The sequence below is a fragment of the Anser cygnoides genome, chromosome 34, assembly GCF_040182565.1.
Source record: "Anser cygnoides isolate HZ-2024a breed goose chromosome 34, Taihu_goose_T2T_genome, whole genome shotgun sequence".
Lineage (NCBI taxonomy): Eukaryota > Metazoa > Chordata > Aves > Anseriformes > Anatidae > Anser > Anser cygnoides.
In genome coordinates, this window is record NC_089906.1 from 1,526,831 (window position 1) to 1,543,859 (window position 17,029).

At 61.0% G+C, this 17,029-nt stretch overlaps 1 protein-coding gene across 2 annotated transcripts; it reads left to right on the plus strand.

Moving 5' to 3' along the window:
• The first annotated feature begins 530 nt into the window (after window positions 1-530).
• C3 (complement C3) lies at window positions 531-16,781 on the plus strand. 2 transcript variants are annotated; one of them, XM_066986523.1, is made up of 40 exons: window positions 531-685; window positions 1,656-1,848; window positions 2,151-2,310; window positions 2,620-2,690; window positions 2,811-2,905; window positions 2,987-3,069; window positions 3,180-3,270; window positions 3,384-3,486; window positions 3,891-4,011; window positions 4,399-4,514; window positions 4,827-4,973; window positions 5,723-5,935; window positions 6,031-6,225; window positions 6,677-6,838; window positions 6,925-7,054; window positions 7,280-7,351; window positions 7,467-7,667; window positions 7,929-8,040; window positions 8,402-8,487; window positions 8,823-8,962; window positions 9,047-9,259; window positions 9,578-9,644; window positions 10,016-10,102; window positions 10,191-10,394; window positions 10,639-10,714; window positions 10,796-10,955; window positions 11,111-11,206; window positions 11,337-11,487; window positions 11,618-11,781; window positions 12,144-12,302; window positions 12,739-12,889; window positions 13,203-13,254; window positions 13,537-13,624; window positions 13,946-14,035; window positions 14,460-14,565; window positions 14,870-14,959; window positions 15,151-15,237; window positions 15,547-15,630; window positions 16,049-16,184; window positions 16,533-16,781. In XM_066986523.1, the coding sequence occupies exons 1-40, from the start codon at window positions 531-533 to the stop codon at window positions 16,672-16,674; spliced, it is 5,049 nt and encodes a 1,682-aa protein (XP_066842624.1). In that variant the 3' UTR covers window positions 16,675-16,781. The 2 variants fall into 2 exon arrangements, with proteins under 2 accessions (XP_066842624.1, XP_066842625.1); XM_066986524.1 differs by lacking the exon at window positions 531-685 and adding an exon at window positions 735-878.
• The last annotated feature ends 248 nt before the right edge of the window (window positions 16,782-17,029 follow it).

Here is a 17,029-nt window from a genome sequence, read left to right on the forward strand (position 1 = left end):
GTCCCCGGGGGGCCCCACCGGCACGCCTGGAGATTGAGGGGGCCCGGGGGGGCCCAGCTGGATGGGGCAGTGGCCTGGTCCTGGTCCATGGGGACCCAGGTGTTGGACATGGTGACCTGTCCTGTTCCATGAGGGCCCCAAGGGACCCAGGTGGCCAGGGACAGTGACCCAGGACCCCCAGGTGGCCGGGGACAGTGACCCAGGACCCCCAGGACCCCCAGGTGCCTGGGGACTGTGACCCAGGACCCCCAGGGCTCCAGGTGCTTGGGGATGATGACCCAGGTGTCCCAGGGACCCAGGTGCCCAGGGGCAGTGACCCAAGACCCCCAGGGCCCCAGGTGTCCTGGGACGGTGACCCAGGACCCCCCACTCCCTGTCGTGCCCTGTGTCCCCCCTGTTCCCCCCGCCCCGTCCCTCCCCTTAGCAGTGTCGCAAGGGCCGTGGCCCCCCGCCAGCCGCCTTCCCCGAAATGAGGAAGGAGCCGGGCCTCCCGGCAGCCCCTCCCTTTTTGGGGGGGAGGGGGCACACACATGGGTGACCGTGTGTCCTTCCCTACCCTTATGTCCCCCACGGGGGTGACTCCCACATCTCAGCCTCCCCCCCAGCTCCAGCCCCCCACCCAGGCGGACCCCCCCCCACCCTGCTGTGCGTGGGGTGACCCCCCCACTGTCCGTGGGGTGCTGGCGTGAGTGACACCGGGGTGGTGACGTGGGTGGCCCCGGGCATGTGGGTGTGGGTTACCCATTAACCAGTGGCGTGGACATAAAGGGACCCCCCCCGCCCCGTGTCCCCGTCGCCGACCCCCCTGCAGCCATGGGGCCTCGGGTGCTGCCCCTCATCCTCCTGCTGCTGCACGCGGCCCCCGCCCCCGCACAGATGTGAGTCACCCCCTCCCCACCCATGGGACCCCCCCCACAATCCCTCCCCCTCCAGGATTCCCCCTGCACCCATGGGACACCCCCTCCCATTAGGAACCCCTTTTCTGGGGACCCCACCACCCATGGGACACGCCCACCCATGGGACCCCCACCCTGGGAACCTGCAAGACTGCCCCCCCCCCCCAGGGACCCCAATATCTGTCAGCCCCCCTGACGTAGATCCCCCCCACCCCAGATGGGACCCCTATAGTGGAGACCCCCATGACAGAGACCCCCCTACCCACAGATCGGCCCCCCAGTGACCAGAACCCCCCTATCCCAAATGACACCCCCACGTACAGGATCCCCAGACCCACAACCCCCACCTCAAGTTGTAGGACCCCCCCTCTTCAGGACCCCCACCCCACATGGACCCCCACACACCTTTTTGGGACTCCCATGGGAGTGGATGCTGGAGGGCAATGGGGGGATTTGGGGGTGCGAGGGGGGGATTTGTGTGTGTAATGGGGGATATAGGGGTACAATGGGAGGATATAGGGGTGTGGTGGGGGATTTGGGGGTGTAATGGGGGACTTGGGGGTGCCCCAGGCCCATGGGGCAGATCGGGGGGTCCCCAAGGTGCTAAGGGGGCACCGGTCAGGATCTCCCCAGGGAATTGGGTGCCATGGGGTCCCCAGGGTGGTTTCGGAGACGGAGCGGGGATGCTGTGCTGGGGCAGACTGGGAGAAGCTGGGGCTGTGCTGCAGCCCACCCCCAGTGACGGGTGATGTCCCCAAGGGTAACGATGGTGACACCGGCGGTGCTGCGGCTGGAGACGGACGAGCAGGTGGTGCTGGAGGCGCCGGGGCTGTTGGCGCCCACCGAGGCCACCATCCTGGTCCAGGACTTTCCCCAGAAGCGCCAGGTGCTCCACCAGGTCCGCAGGCAGCTAAACGCCACCCACGGCATGATGACCACTGCCACCATCAAGGTCTGTCACCGCTCGCGTGTCACTTCCCTGCCGGTCACGACCCCTCCTTGCTCAACCCCGGGGAGGGCTCAACCCTATACGAGACAGCAGAGAATCTCCGCAGGGCTGGTGGGGCCTGGGGGAGGATGGCTACCAAGTGGACCACAGGGACTATCACCCTGGGGTCCTTGGGGGCAGTTGTCCTGGGGTCCTTGGGGACGGTCACCTTGGGGTCCTTGGGGACGGTCACCTCAGGGTGCTTGAGGACTGCCACCTGGTGTCCCCATCCCCTGGGTGCCACCTGGTGTCCCCTGTCCCCGCAGGTGCTGGCCAAGCTGCTGCCGTCGGTGGTGGGGAAGCAGTACGTGACGGTGACGGCACGCGTGGGCCAGGTGACCGTGGAGAAGGTGCTGCTGGTGTCACTGCAGAGCGGCCACATCTTCCTGCAGACCGACAAGCCCATCTACACCCCTGGCTCCACCGGTCCGTCCTGGGGTGCTGGGTCCTGTCATGGGGTCCTTAGGGGACTGGATACCCTCCACGGCACCTTGGGGTGCTGGTGGGACCTCAGGGTGCTGGGCTTCAGCACCCATTTGGGGCCATTCTCTTTATGGCCCCTGTTGGGGTCCAGGACCCATGTGGGGACCTCCCCATGAGGTCCTCGCTGGGGTCCAGCATCCACGCGGGGACATTTCCAGTGGGCCCCAGCACCCATTCTGGGCCATCCCCAACACCCATTCATGGATGTCCCCACGATGTCCCCCTCACCCTGTCCCCTGTGTCCTCTCCCAGTGCTCTGCCGTCTCTTTGCCCTGAACCACTTCATGGAGCCAGTGCTCAAGACGGTGATCGTGGAGATCAAGGTGGGTGGCTGCCGGTGACACGGGGACATGATGACACGGGGACATGATGACACGGCGACATGATGACACGGGGACACGGCCGCCCATCTCGCCATTCCCAACCACCCCATGTCCCCGCAGACGCCCGACAACGTCATCATCAAGCAAGTGCCCGTGTCCTCCCCCATGAAGAACGGGATCTTCTCCCTCAACCACAACCTGCCCGAGGTTGTCAGGTGTGTGCCCCCCTCCCAGAACGGCCCAGGCACATCCCTGGCCCTGTCCTTGTCCCCTCACCCTGTCCCAACCTCTTCCAGCCTGGGGACGTGGACCATCATGGCCAAATTCGAGGACTCACAGGAACAAGTCTTCAGCACCCAATTTGAAGTCAAGGAGTACGGTACGGTGGGGTAGGGGGGCTCCAGGTGTGGGGCTCCATTGGGTGTCACCCCCCATCCCAATCCCCTCGGTCCCTCGTGCCCCAGTGGACACCGGGTGTCCCTTCTGCAGTGCTGCCGAGCTTTGAGGTGACCCTGGAGCCCGAGGAGAAGTTCCTCTACATCGACAGGAAGGAGAATTTCCGGGTGTCCATCACAGCCAAGTGTGTGTGTGGGGGGGACACCCCAAAACGATGTGGAGACATCGGGTGGCAGTGATGAGGACGGATGGTGACGGGGATGTGGGGTGATGGTGACAGAGGTGACTTTTCCCCAGATACCTGTATGGGAAGCGCCTGACGGGGACAGCCTTCGTCCTCTTTGGCGTTATGGTGGATGACGAGAAGAAGAGCATCCCCCAGTCCCTGCAGCGCATCCAGGTGGCCCTGTCCCCATCCCTGCCCCCTGTCACCATTCCAGTCCCCTGCTGAGCTGCGTGTCCCTCATCCTTGTCCCCTGTTGAGCTCTGCCACCCCCTGTCCCCAATCCCTGTCCCTGTCCCCATCCTTGTCCCCACAAAGGCATGCTGTCATTGTCCCCAACCCTGTCCCTGTCCCCTCTACCCACTGAGCCCCTCTCCCTGTTCCTGTCGCTGTGCTGTCTCCCTGTCCCTACCCCTGCTGTCCCCATCCCTGTGCTGCATCCCCATCCCTGTCTCTGCTGAACCCCCTGTCCCCATCCCACCCCGTCCCGATCCCCGTGGCTGTCCCCTGTCTCCAAGTCCATCCACGTCCCCATCCTGGTCCCCGTGGCTGTCCCTTGTCCCACTGACCCCATGCTGCAGGTGATTGATGGGGACGGGGAGGCTTCGCTCTCCATGGACATGCTGCGGCAGCGATTCGTCAACATCCAGGAGCTGGTGGGACACTCGCTCTACGTCACTGTCACTGTCCTCACCGAGTCGGGTATGCAGGGGGGACGTGTGGGGACAGCTGGCACATGTCGGGCTACATCCTGGATGTGTCTGTCACTGTCCTCAGTGACTTGGATAGGTCTGGGGACATGTGGGGACCTATGAGGACATGGGGGGTCATAGGTGGATGGGGCCAGTAGGGACATGGTGTTGGGGACAGAAAGGACAAGGATGCGTGGGGACAGGAGCACGTGGGGCTGGGGACAGCGAGGATGGGGACACATGGGGTTGGGGACAGCAGGGATGAGGACAGGCAGAGATGGGGACAGTGCGGATGGGAACAACCAGGGCTATCCGACGTCGGACAGGGCTGTCCCCTGTGGGACGAGGAGCCCTGGCCTGGCACCAGGTGACATTGCCATCCCCATGGCCACCGCAGGCAGTGACATGGTGGAGGCGCAGCGCACTGGTATCCACATCGTGACGTCCCCGTACACCATCCACTTCACCCACACCCCCAAGTACTTCAAGCCGGGGATGCCCTTCGACCTGACGGTAATGGCACCTGGGGACAGAGACAGGGACGATGGTGGTGTCAGCCCAGGACCCCAGTGGCACCAGGGTCTTCTGCATGGGGATGGGGAAAGGGGAAGCCCAGGGGTCTGTGGGTGAGGGGACCTGGGTCTGTCCCTATGTCATGTCCCTGCACCATCTGGATGGCACCTGGGGGTTGGGGGTCTGTCCCTGTGCCATACTGTGTCCCCGTGTCACTTCCCTGTGCTGCGCCCCCCCACTGAGTTGTGTCCCTGTGCCATGTCCCCTTTGTGTCCCCGTGCTGTGTCCCATGCCATACTGCATCCTCCACAGGTCTATGTCACCAATCCTGACAACTCCCCAGCTCCGCGTGTCCGTGTCAAGGCCCAAAACTTCCAGGGCCTCGTCTCCACCCAGCGTGATGGCACCGCCAAGCTGGTCCTCAACATGCCAGCCAACAAGGACTCTGTCACCATCACCGTGAGTGGGGACGGGGACAAGGACCTTGGGGCTGGGATGGCTGGGTACACGATTGGGGACTGGGTTCACTGAGACAACTGAGGTGGCCAAGATGTCCAGGGTGACAAAGGACCGTGAGCAGCATGGTCACCATTGACCAGGGTCCAGGACAGTAGTGTTGGGGGACCAGGATGGAGTAGACATCCATGGTGGGGCCACGCGTCAGAACTACTCCAGGTACCATTGACAAAGGACCAAGATGGCCATAGTTGGGGGACATGCATGGCAGAGATGACTACGGTGGTCAAAATGTCCAGAACGACTGAAGACCAGGGAATGGTGTTCTTGGTCACCACTGACCAAGGAACAGGATGGCTGGTGTCAGGGGGACTGTGATGGCTGGGGCAATTGGGTTGACCAAGTCCTCCAGGGTGACCCAGGGCCAGAATGGTCAGAGACCAGCATGGCAAAGCCACCCAAGGGGACCAAAAAACAAGATTGCCAGCATCAAGGGAATCAGGGTGTCCGAAACATCCGGGGTGGCTGAGATGACCAGGAAAGCCAAGGACCAGAGCAGTGAGGTCAAGGGGAACAGAATGGCCAAGACCTCCATGGTGGCCGAGTCATCCATGGAGGCCAAGACCTCCGTGATGGCCAAGTCGTCTGTGGCGGCCAAGATTTCTATGGTGGTTGAGACCTCCATGGTGACCCCTGCCCAGGTTCCTGCCTCTCCCTGTTGACCAAGTGCTGCCGTGTCCTCCATGCTGCAGGTCACTACAGACCAGACAGACCTGCTGCCTGACCGCCAGGCCTCGCGGGAGATGACTGCCAAGGCATACAAGAGCCAAGGTGGCTCCGGCAACTTCCTCCACCTAGCTGTAGGGTCCAGCGAGGTGCAGCCTGGTGACAACCTCCCCGTGAATTTCCACCTCAAGAGCAACAGTGATGCCGTCCGCAAATCCGTTTCCTACTTCACCTACCTGGTGAGCACAGCTGGCTTCTGCCACCCATCTGACCCCATCCCAGGGCTCTGGGTGTCTGGGCATCCACCCACACTGCCTTTTCTTGCCCACCACAGATCCTGAACAAGGGGCACATTGTCCACGTGGGGAGGCAGCCACGTGAAGGTGACCAAAGCCTGGTCACCATGTCACTGCCGGTGACGGCCAACCTCATCCCTTCCTTCCGCATTGTGGCCTACTACTTCGTGATGCCAAACGAGATCGTTGCTGACTCCGTCTGGGTTGACGTCAAGGACACCTGCATGGGCAGTGTGAGCATGTCTCCATCACCCCAGGGGTCGGGGGGGTTATGGGGGCACTGGTTGGCCTTTGGAAGGGGTTTAGGTGGCCCTTGAGAGGACTGGGTGGCCCATGATGGTTTTGGGTGGCATTAGGTGATTTGGATAGTCCATGGGGGGATCAGGTGGCCCATGAGGGGGTTGGCTGTTCTAGGGGGGCTTGAATGTCCTTGGGAATCTTGAGTGTCCTGTAAGGGCCTTGAACATCCCATGGATGCCTTGGGCATCCCACGAATGCTTTAGGTGGTGGATGGGTGGCCTAGGTAGACCATTGGTGGTCCAGATGTCTCATGGCATGAGACACAGCCATCAACACCTTCTGGAGGACTCCAGCATCTTGTGGGGGCACCCATGGGGCAGCTCTTGGGGGTGTTGAAGGCTTTTTGGGTGCCCCATGACCTCAAACCTGCTGTGTCCCCCATAGCTGGTAGTGAAGGGAGCGACAGAAGCTGACAGCCGGGTGCACGAGCCTGGGACACCCATGCGGCTGCGCATCGAGGGTGACCATAAGGCCCATGTGGGGCTGGTGGCTGTGGACAAGGCCGTCTTCGTCCTCAGCAAGAAGAACAAGTTCACTCAGACCAAGGTGGGCGCTCTGGTTCCCCTCCCTACTGTCCCCACCATCCCCGGGTGACACCAGTCGCTGTTACGCTCGTCCCTTGTCGGCTACAGGTTTGGGACACGGTGGAGAAGAGTGACATTGGCTGCACCGCCGGCAGCGGGAGGGATCACATTGGTGTCTTCGCGGATGCTGGCCTCAGCCTGGCCTCCAACATAAATATCAACACGCCACAGAGATCTAGTAAGGGACACGCTGGGAATGGGGACAGCCTGGGGTGACACTCTGGGGATGGGGCACCCCAAGGTTGGGGGTATAACATTCTTAGCATTGGGTTGTGTCACCCTGGGGCTGGGGGAGGTGACAACTTGGGGATGAGGATGTGGCACCTCGGGGATGGGGATGTAGCCCCTGGGGTTTGGGGCTGTGGCACTCTGGGGCCCTGACCCAAGTCACCTCTGCCCCCAGATGTCCACTGTGAAAAGCCTGCGAAACGGAAGCGCCGCAGCCTGCAGCTCATCGAGTACAAAGGCCAAAAGGGTAGGTTGCCCTGGGGACACCACCTTGTCCCGTGTCCCTGGGGACACCAGACTGTCCCCTCACTGGGGATGCTGGCGTGTCCCATGTCCTGAGGGTGCCATCTGGGTGCTGGCAGCGGCCGAGTACACCGACAAGAATCTGCGCAAGTGCTGTGAGGATGGCATGAAGGAGAACCTCATGGGCTACAGCTGCGAGAAACGGGCCACCTACATCCTGGATGGCAACGCCTGTACCCAGGCCTTCCTCAACTGCTGCACCTACATCAAGGGCATCCGTGACCAGAAGCAGCACGAGTCCTATCTTGAGCTGGCTCGAAGCAAGTGCTGGGCAATGGTGGGGTGGTGGCAAGGCACGATGGTTGGGCAAAGCTGGAGAAATGCTGGGGAGAAGACTGGGGTCTTCAGGCATCAGTGAAACTTGGGCAAGGGTTGGGCAGAGATCGGGCAGAGTCTGGGCGATGCTTGGGCAAGGGTTGGGCGATACAAGGATGGTGCTTGAATGATGCTGGGGGTGATGACACCCCAACCCAGGGCTGGGACCCCACAGCCATGGTTGAGAGGGCTGCTGCTATCCCCAGGCGAGATGGACGGTGGCTTCCTGGACGATGAAGATATCACCTCACGGAGCCTCTTCCCAGAGAGCTGGCTGTGGCAGGTGGAGGAGCTGACAGAGCCGCCCAATGAACTGGGGTGAGCCCCACAACCTCGCCCCAGTACTGTTGCCACCCCGGCCTGGCTTGGGGCCATCACCACCCCGTGTCTCAACCTGGTGATTCATTACCTCCGCTCCATTTACCTCTGAACCCCCATTTGCCCAGCTTTGGGACCAGATGTGACCCCCTCATTCTAGACTGGGGCCCCATATGCCCCCCTCCCGCTGCTTTGGGACCAACTATGACCCCTCGATCCAGCTCATAGTCCACCTGCACCCCACCCATCCAGCTCAGTAGTCACCTACAACCCCCTGGTCCAGCTTGGTGGCTTCTTACACTCCTCTGGCCCGGCTTGGGGCTAGCTATGACCCCCCCTTGGTGGTTTACATCCCCTCCAGCATCTCCACGAAAACACTGCCTGTATACCTAAAGGACTCCATCACCACCTGGGAGGTCCTGGCTGTCAGCCTCTCTAAGAAAAAGGGTACGTGGAGGGATTTCAGAGGACCCAAGGGGTTCCCCAAACCTTGGGGGTGGTCTCTGGGACTTGAGGAGTCCCCAAAACCTGGAGGGGTTACTTGGGCTTTACGGGGGATGGGGGGGCGGGCGGGGTGTCCTCCAAAGTCATGGAGGGATGTGTAACTCTGGAGAGAGTTCCAAACTCTGGGGAGATCCATGAGACTTGAGGGGTCCCTCACACCTGAAGGGAACTCTATGAGACTTGAGAGATGTCCCAAAGCCGTGGGGATGTCCCTGGGACACAAAGGGCCAAGCGAGCTCATGAGCTTGAACCCCACATCCCCGGGGACCGCTGTGCAGGGCTGTGCGTTGCTGACCCCTATGAGATCACGGTGATGAAGGAGTTCTTCATCGACCTGCGCCTACCCTACTCGGTGGTAAGGAATGAGCAGGTGGAGATCCGTGCCATACTCTACAACTACTGGAAGAACAAGATCAAGGTTGGTGGGTGGCCCACCCCTGGGCTTTTGGGGGGGGTCTGTGGCCACCAGAACCTCATGGACAACATCCTTCTGTGCCCGTAGGTGCGCGTGGAGCTAATGTACAACCCAGCCCTGTGCAGCGCCTCCACCTCCAAAGCTCGCTACCAGCAGATCTTTGAGCTGGAAGCCCAGTCGTCGCGTGCTGTGCCCTTCGTCATTGTGCCCTTGCATCTGGGACAGCACGAAGTCGAGGTGAAGGCAGCTGTCTGGGGCAGTTTTGTGTCTGATGGTGTCAAGAAGAAGCTCAAAGTCGTGGTGAGTGGGTCATTGCTACTCATGCTACCTCTACCGTGAGGTGCCACCTTGGTCTGTGAGAGGTCCCCAGGTCTTTCTGGCCCTCTTGATATCCCCGTGGCATCCCCATCTACACTTCATCCTGGTGTTGGTACCCAGGGATAAAGGATTCCCCATTGAGGATGCCCAAGGGTGGTCTCCTGGGGTCTCTCCCAGTTTGTCCCATGACCTTTATGTGCCAGTTTACACTGGAACACCTTTCCTCACCAACCTGGGGAGGCTGGGAATGGGTAGCTCAAAATCAGCACAGCCTTGAGCATTGGCCTCTCACCTCTGCAGCCTGAAGGGATGAGGCTGGAGAAGACAGTGCAGATAGTTGAGCTGGACCCAAAGACGAGAGGACACGGTGAGTGGCCCCTGGCCGGTCTTGGGGACGTCTAATCCCCATTGGGACAGTGAGTGGGGGACAAGGGAAACTGGGAAATCCCGCTGTGTGTTTGGGGCATGATGGATGTACCACCAAGAGCAGGACTTGAGCATCTTGGGGGACAAGGAACATTCTGCTATGGAGCCGGGGAATCCTGGGGGACAAGGGATGCCCCACTATTGGGCTGGGCTATCCTAGGGGACCAGGGACATCCAACTGTGGAGCAGAGGCATCTCGAGGGAGGAAGGACGCCCTGGTACGGATCTGGAGCAGGGCCGGGTCACCTCAGGGAAGGGGGAGATGAAGGGTTTGGTGCCACCCACCTCCATCCTGGCCTCCCTGCCCTGCAGATGGTGTCCAAGAAGTGAAGGTGACGGCAGCAAACCTCTCCGACATCGTCCCCAACACTGAGTCAGAGACAAAAGTCAGCATCCAAGGTGACAGCAGGGGAGAGGGAACGCATAGGGGTGGGCTGGGAGGGGACAGGACGCTCCTGGCCTGACACCTTTCCTTGCCCTGGTCCAGGCAACCCCGTGTCCATCATGGTGGAGAAAGCCATCGACGGGGAGAAGCTGAAGCACCTCATTGTGACACCGTCGGGCTGCGGGGAACAGAACATGATTGGGATGACTCCCACCGTCATTGCTGTCCACTACCTGGACATCACGAACCAGTGGGAGAGCTTTGGCGTTGACCGCCGCGCCGAGTCCATCGCCTTGATTAGAAAGGGTAGGAGCATCCCCAAGGGGATAAGAGCATTCCCTCAGTCTCCTCCTTTGGGGTGCAAAATGTCACCATCACCCAAGGCGATAAAGCAACTTGCATCTTTGGAGAGGGCATGGCTTGAGTGCTACCAGTTTGGGGATTTCTAGAGCTACTGGTTTGCACTGGGATGTGCACCAGAGGGGAGGCTGGTGGTCTGAAGCCACCCCCAGGTGTTCCTTGCATTGGCCAACTGCCATCTCCTCACCAGGTTACACCCAACAACTCGCTTTCCGGAAACAAGACAGCTCCTATGCTGCCTTCAACAACCGCCCATCCAGCACCTGGTGAGGGTCCCATTTCCAGCTCATCCCTGGGGGGTCCAGGTGACGGGGCTGGACGTGACACTGAGGTCCCCCTGTCCCCAGGTTGACAGCCTATGTGGCCAAGGTCTTTGCCATGGCCATCAAGATAGTGGACATCGAGCCAGAGGTGGTTTGTGGGGCTGTCAAATGGCTCATCCTGGAGAAGCAGAAGCCAGATGGGATCTTCCAAGAAGATGCTCCTGTCATCCATAAGGAGATGGTGGTATGGTGGAACCCAAGGCCTACTCATGGCCAAACCCTTTGGCTCGAGGATGGGCTTTTGGGATGAGCTGTGGGGGGAAAAAACTGCACCGGGCAACAGGAACGAGAGTTGTGAGGACATAGATCTGAGGAATTTTCCCACATATCATGACGCAGGGAGGCTACGAGGGTGCCGAGCCGGAGGTGTCACTGACAGCATTTGTCCTCATCGCGCTGCAGGAAGCCCGGCAGATCTGCAAGGACCACGTCAAAGTGAGTAGCCCAGTGTGGGGAGAGGGGAGACAGCAGGCACCCGTCACACAGAAGGGCAGCGCTTCGAGGCGAGGTGCCCAATCCTTATAGCAGCCACCTGAGAATCAAAACTGCCATCCTTTCTGCTCAGAGCTTGGACGGGAGCATCAACAAAGCCTCCGAATACCTTGCCCGGAGGTACCAATCGCTGGCCCGACCCTACACGGTGGCCCTGACCTCCTACGCCCTAGCCCTGACAGGGAAACTCAACAACGAGAAAGTTCTCATGAAGTGCTCCAAAGGTGATGTCCCACCGGGAGACACACCCAGGGTGGGTGGGGGGAGTTATGGGTCACCCGCTGGGTGCTGGGGTGGGATGGGGACGACAAGTTGCCACCAAGGGTGGGTTTTGAGGGCTCGGTGTCGCCCCAGGCGGCATCCGCTGGGCGGAACGCAACGCCCACACCTACAACATCGAGGGGACGTCCTATGCCCTGCTGGCCCTGCTGTACATGGAGAAGACGGAGCTGACAGGACCGGTGGTCCAGTGGCTGTCCCAGCAGAACTACTTTGGTGGTGGCTACGGATCCACGCAGGTGGGCTACGGACATCCCCGGCACTCTTGGGTGCTGCTCTGGCCCCCACAGCCATGGGGGAGTGGAGGTTGGTGGGGGGAAGAGGAGGGGTTGATGGCTTTATTGGGGAGCTGGGGAGTCACTGGGGACCCCCAGGAACATGGGGTTCCCCTGGGGACCCCTCTGGACCCTGGGGGTCTCCCGGGGACATGTCCTGTCTCTCAGGGTCCACCTCTGGTCTTTAGGACCCTCCGAGAGTCTTCAAGTGACACGAGGTGGCTCCAGAACTTGGGGTGACCTCGGGTTCGAGGCCATCCAGGTGGCTCTGGGGATGTCCCAGCCGGTGTCCCCAAGCCATGGTGACACGGGTGGTGTTCCCGCAGGCCACCATCATGGTGTTCCAGGCGCTGGCCCAGTACCAGGTGTCGATGCCACGGCAGCTTAAGCTCAACCTCGACGTGTCGGTGCTGCTGCCGCGCCGCGCCAACGCTATCACCTACCGCATTGAGAACAGCAACGCCCTGGTGGCACGCTCTGCCGAGGTACCAGCACCCTGTTCACCCGTGTCACTGGTGGCTGCCACCAGGACAGCGGGGGGGTGGCACTTTGCGGTGCCTCGGTGACACCGCGTGCCCTGCCGGTGCTGTCCCCTTTGTGTCCTGGGATGTCCCCATCCCCTTCAGGTCCCTCCGTGTCCTCTGACTTCCTTGTCCCCTCTGAGTCCTTCTGTGTCCTGGAATGTCCCCGTACCCTCCAGGGATGTCCCTATGACCTTCGTGTCTTGCAGTAGCCCTGTCCCATGCATGCCCCTCCATGTCCTGGGATGCTCTTGTCCCCTCCATGTCCCGGTGTCCGTCCATAGTCCAGGATGCCACATCCCCTCCACATCCCTCCCAGAGTATGTCGCTGTCCCTCCCCAACGTCCTCTGTCCCCCTCCAATGTCCCCTGTCCCCCCTCACTGTCCCCTGTCCCCACAGACCAAGCTGAATGAGGACTTCACGGTGAAAGCTGAGGGCACGGGCAAGGGGACGATGACGGTGGTGACTGTCTACAACGCCAAGGTCCCCGAGAAGGACAACAAGTGTGACAACTTTGACCTGCGGGTGGACGTGGAGGACGTGAAGATGGGTGAGTCCCCAAGTGTCCCCCATGTGTCCTCTTCTTGTTCCCACCATGTCCCACTGGGTGCTTCCCACGTCTCCTCCATGTCCCATGTCCCTCCATGTCCCCTTCCATGTCTCTCATGTCAACTGTATTTCCATGTCCCCCTTCTATCCCTCTCCACATACCCCTGTCCCTCCAGACCCCCATGTCCCCTCCAGGTCCCCCTGGCTCCCTTCACCCCCTCCTTCCCCTCAGTCCCTCATTGATCCCTGTGCTCCCCCTGGCTTCCTCCCATGTTCCCCAAGCGTGGCAGCAGTGTCCTCGTGTCCCCTCACAGGCAAGGAGCCGGAGGGCATCATCCGCTCTGTCAAGATCACCATCTGCACCAGGTGGGACGCGATGGAGACATCAGAGACATTGGGGACATCAGAGATGTTGGGGACAGTAGGGACATCAGAGACAGGGAGGGGAATGGGGCTGCTGGGAACAGGGACACCAGGAATGAGGATGGGGACACTGGGATGGGGACACTGAGGACAAACAGGGCTAAGCCCCTCCTTGTCCCACAGGGATCCCTGGGAATGGGGACACTGGGGGGTGGGGGGTGGGGGGGAATGAGGGAACTGAGCATATTGGGGACAGGGAGGTGGTCTCATCCCGGTCCCCTGCAGGTACCTGGACAATGTGGATGCCACCATGTCCATCATTGATGTCTCCATGCTCACGGGCTTCTCCCCGGACATCCAGGACCTGAAGAGAGTGAGTGCAAGGACATGGCGACACGTGTGGGGACACTCGGGGGACACGGGGCCTTGCATCTTCATGTCCTCATGTCCCAGTGTGTGCCCCTGTGTCCCCCATGTCCTTGTGTTCCCACATCCCTGTGTGTGACCGTCTCCCGAAATCCCCTTGCATCCCTGCAAGTCCCCTGCATCCTGGCATAGCCAGGTCCCACCATGTGTCACCGCATCCCCATGTCCCTCTGTGCCCATGAGTCCTTCTGTGTCATGGTGTGGCTGCGTGTTCTCACGTGTCCCTTCATGTCCTGCGTGCCTGCTGTCACCGTGTCCCCGTCCCCAGCTCTCGGAGAGTGTGGAAAGGTACATTTCCAAGTTCGAGATCAACCAAGTACTGTCGGACCGCAGCAACCTCGTCATCTACCTCGACAAGGTGGGGACATGGGGATGGGGACAAGATGAAGATGAGAATGGGGACAGGATGAGGATGAGGATGGGGATGTGATAGGGCAGGGGTGGCACAGGATGGGGATGAGGATGAGGTGGGACGATATGGGGATGGGGACAGGGACGAGGATGGGATAGCATGGAGATGGGGACAGCGGAGGGACGGGGACAAGGAAGGGCACAGGTTGGAGTTGGGGACACGGGCAGGGACAGGAAGGGGACAGGGATGGGGATGAGGCTGGGGACACAGATGGGGACAGGACACAGGTAGGGGCAGGAACAGGGACGGGTCTCACAGTGACAAGACAGGGACATGGATGGACATGGGGACGGGGACAGGGCCAGGCTGGGGTCTGGGGTGCTGCCTCCCTGCCTGGCTGACTGCTGTCCCTGTCCTCGTGCCCCCCCAGGTGTCCCACCAGGCCGAGGAGTGCATTGCCTTCAGGGCCCACCAGCAGTTCCAGGTGGGCCTGATCCAGCCCGCGTCCGTCACAGTCTACAGCTACTACAAGATCGGTGCGCCCCCGTGTCCCCTTGTGTCACCTTGTGTCCCCTTATGTCATCACTGGGTCCCCTCTGGCTCCATACTCCCCTCTGTGACCCCACTACCACCCACAAGGCCCCCTGTGTGTCCCCTCTCCTCCACATCCCCTCTGTCCCCTCCCGTCCATTTGTCCCATCACGTCCCTGCTGATTGTCCCCCATGCACGTGTCCCCAGGTCTCCCCATGTTCCCGCTGACCCTCTCCCTCCATGTCCCCATGTCTGCCCTGATACTTTTCCCTTGTGTTCTCCTTCCGTGTCCCCTCATGTCCCCACAGATGACCGCTGCACCCGTTTCTACCACCCGGACAAGGATGGTGGGCAACTGAAGAAGATCTGCTATGGGGACGTGTGCCGCTGCGCTGAAGGTGACACAGGGACATGGGGGCAGAGACTGGGTCACACCTCCACCATGATGGGGGCACGGCATTGCTGCGATGGGATGTGCCATTGCTGCAGTGGGACACGTCATGGCCGTGATGGGACACGTCATGGACGTGATGGGACATGTCATGGCCATGAAGGGACACATCACTGCCCTGTCCCCATGTCCCTGCAGAAAACTGCTTTGTGCGGCAGCAGCAGGACAGCCCCATCACGGTCAACCAGCGCATTGAGCGTGCCTGCGAGCCGGGGGTTGACTACGGTGAGACACGAGGGACATGGGGACGGGGGGACGTGGGGCACATGGGGTGAAACTGGGGAATTGTGGGGCACAAGGGGGGAACATAAGGGACATTGCGGGTATAGGAAGGGGGACTTGGGGTGACACGGAGAGTGCAGAGAGACAGGAGGGGATGGAGGGGACATGGAGGAACACAGGAGGAAAAAGAGGGGACACCAGAGTGAGACACAGAGGGACAGGAGGGGATGTGGAGGGACTTGGGGAGGAGAAGAGGGGACGGAGGGGCCTACTGCCAGGGGGAGGGTGACGTGGTGGTGTCCCTGTCCCCAGTGTACAAGGTGAAGCTGGTGGAAATGGAGCAGACATCATCTCACGACAACTACATCATGACCATCCTCTCCGTCATCAAGATGGGTACGAGCACCCCAGGGCCCAGGGGACAAAGCCACCCTAAGGGACATGGGAGGGGTCACCTAGGGCAGGGGACACCCAAGTGGCTGGGGCACAGCGGTGCTCATGTAGGGTGGTGTCACCCAAGGGTTCTTGGGGACACCTGTGAGGGTTGGTGGCACTCATGTGGGGTGGGGACACCCAAGGGTGCTGGAGACAGCTGGGGACACCCATGGCTGGTCACTGGGTTGGGGCCACCCACAGCTGATGAACTGGGTGATGCCACCTGGGGGCGGTGACAACAGTGGGGTGATGCCACCAAGGATGCCAATAGCCCCCTGTGGAAGGGAACTCCCCAATGGGGGACACATCAGAGCGGGTGTCCCTGGCGGGTCGGGGTGGGAGTGACATGTCACCTGCATGTCACCCCTCCCTGGGACAGGCACTGATGAAGATCCAAGTGGAAGCAACCGGACCTTCGTGAGCCACCAGCAGTGCCGGGACGCTCTGAAGCTCCAGCCTGACCAGGACTATTTGGTCTGGGGGCTGGCCTCCGACCTGTGGGTCACCGGCACTCGGTAGGGACATGGGGACACGCGTGGGGACGGGGAACATGCATGGAGACAAGGGACACGGGGGTGAGCCCAGCCAGGACTGCAAGCTCTTGGTAGCCACCGAAGTGTGTGCTGCCAGTCCTGGGACACGCCTGGGGACATGGGGACACGTATGGGGACGTGCAGGGGGAAACACACATGGGGACATGGGAACATAGGGCCATGGGGATATGGGGACACATGGACAGGGGGACAATGACACCCAGGCACCCCCTGCTGCACCCCGAGCTTCTCTGGTGTCTCATATGGGGTCGTGTACCCTATCGCACCCCTTCTACCTCATGACCCCTCTTGTCCTCCCGCTGTCCCCAGCTTTTCCTACCTCATCGGCAAGGACACGTGGCTGGAGACGTGGCCGTCGGAGGTGGCCTGCCAGGACCCCGAGCTGCAGCCTCTCTGCCAGGACTTCATTGAATTCTCCGAGGCCATGACCATATTCGGGTGCCCCTCCTGAGCGGGTGCTCCCCACCCATGGGTGCCCCCACCCTCCTGTCCCCTGTTACTCTCTTTTTTTTGAGGGGGGGAGTTAAAAATGTCCTTTCTCACAGCCCGGCTCTGGCGGTGTCATGGGGGACGTGGGAACGGCGTAAGGGACAATGGGGATGCCACAGAGGACAATGGGGTTGTGCGGATTTCATGGGTGTCATGGGGACATCACAGGGGACAGTGGGGTTGGGATGATTCTAGAGGGGATGACGGAGTCGTGGGGACACTGTGGGGTACATGGGGGTTCTCTAGAGCACAACAGGGTCATGGGGCCACCACAGGGAACATCCCAAAGGGGATGGCAGAGTCATGGGGCCATCACA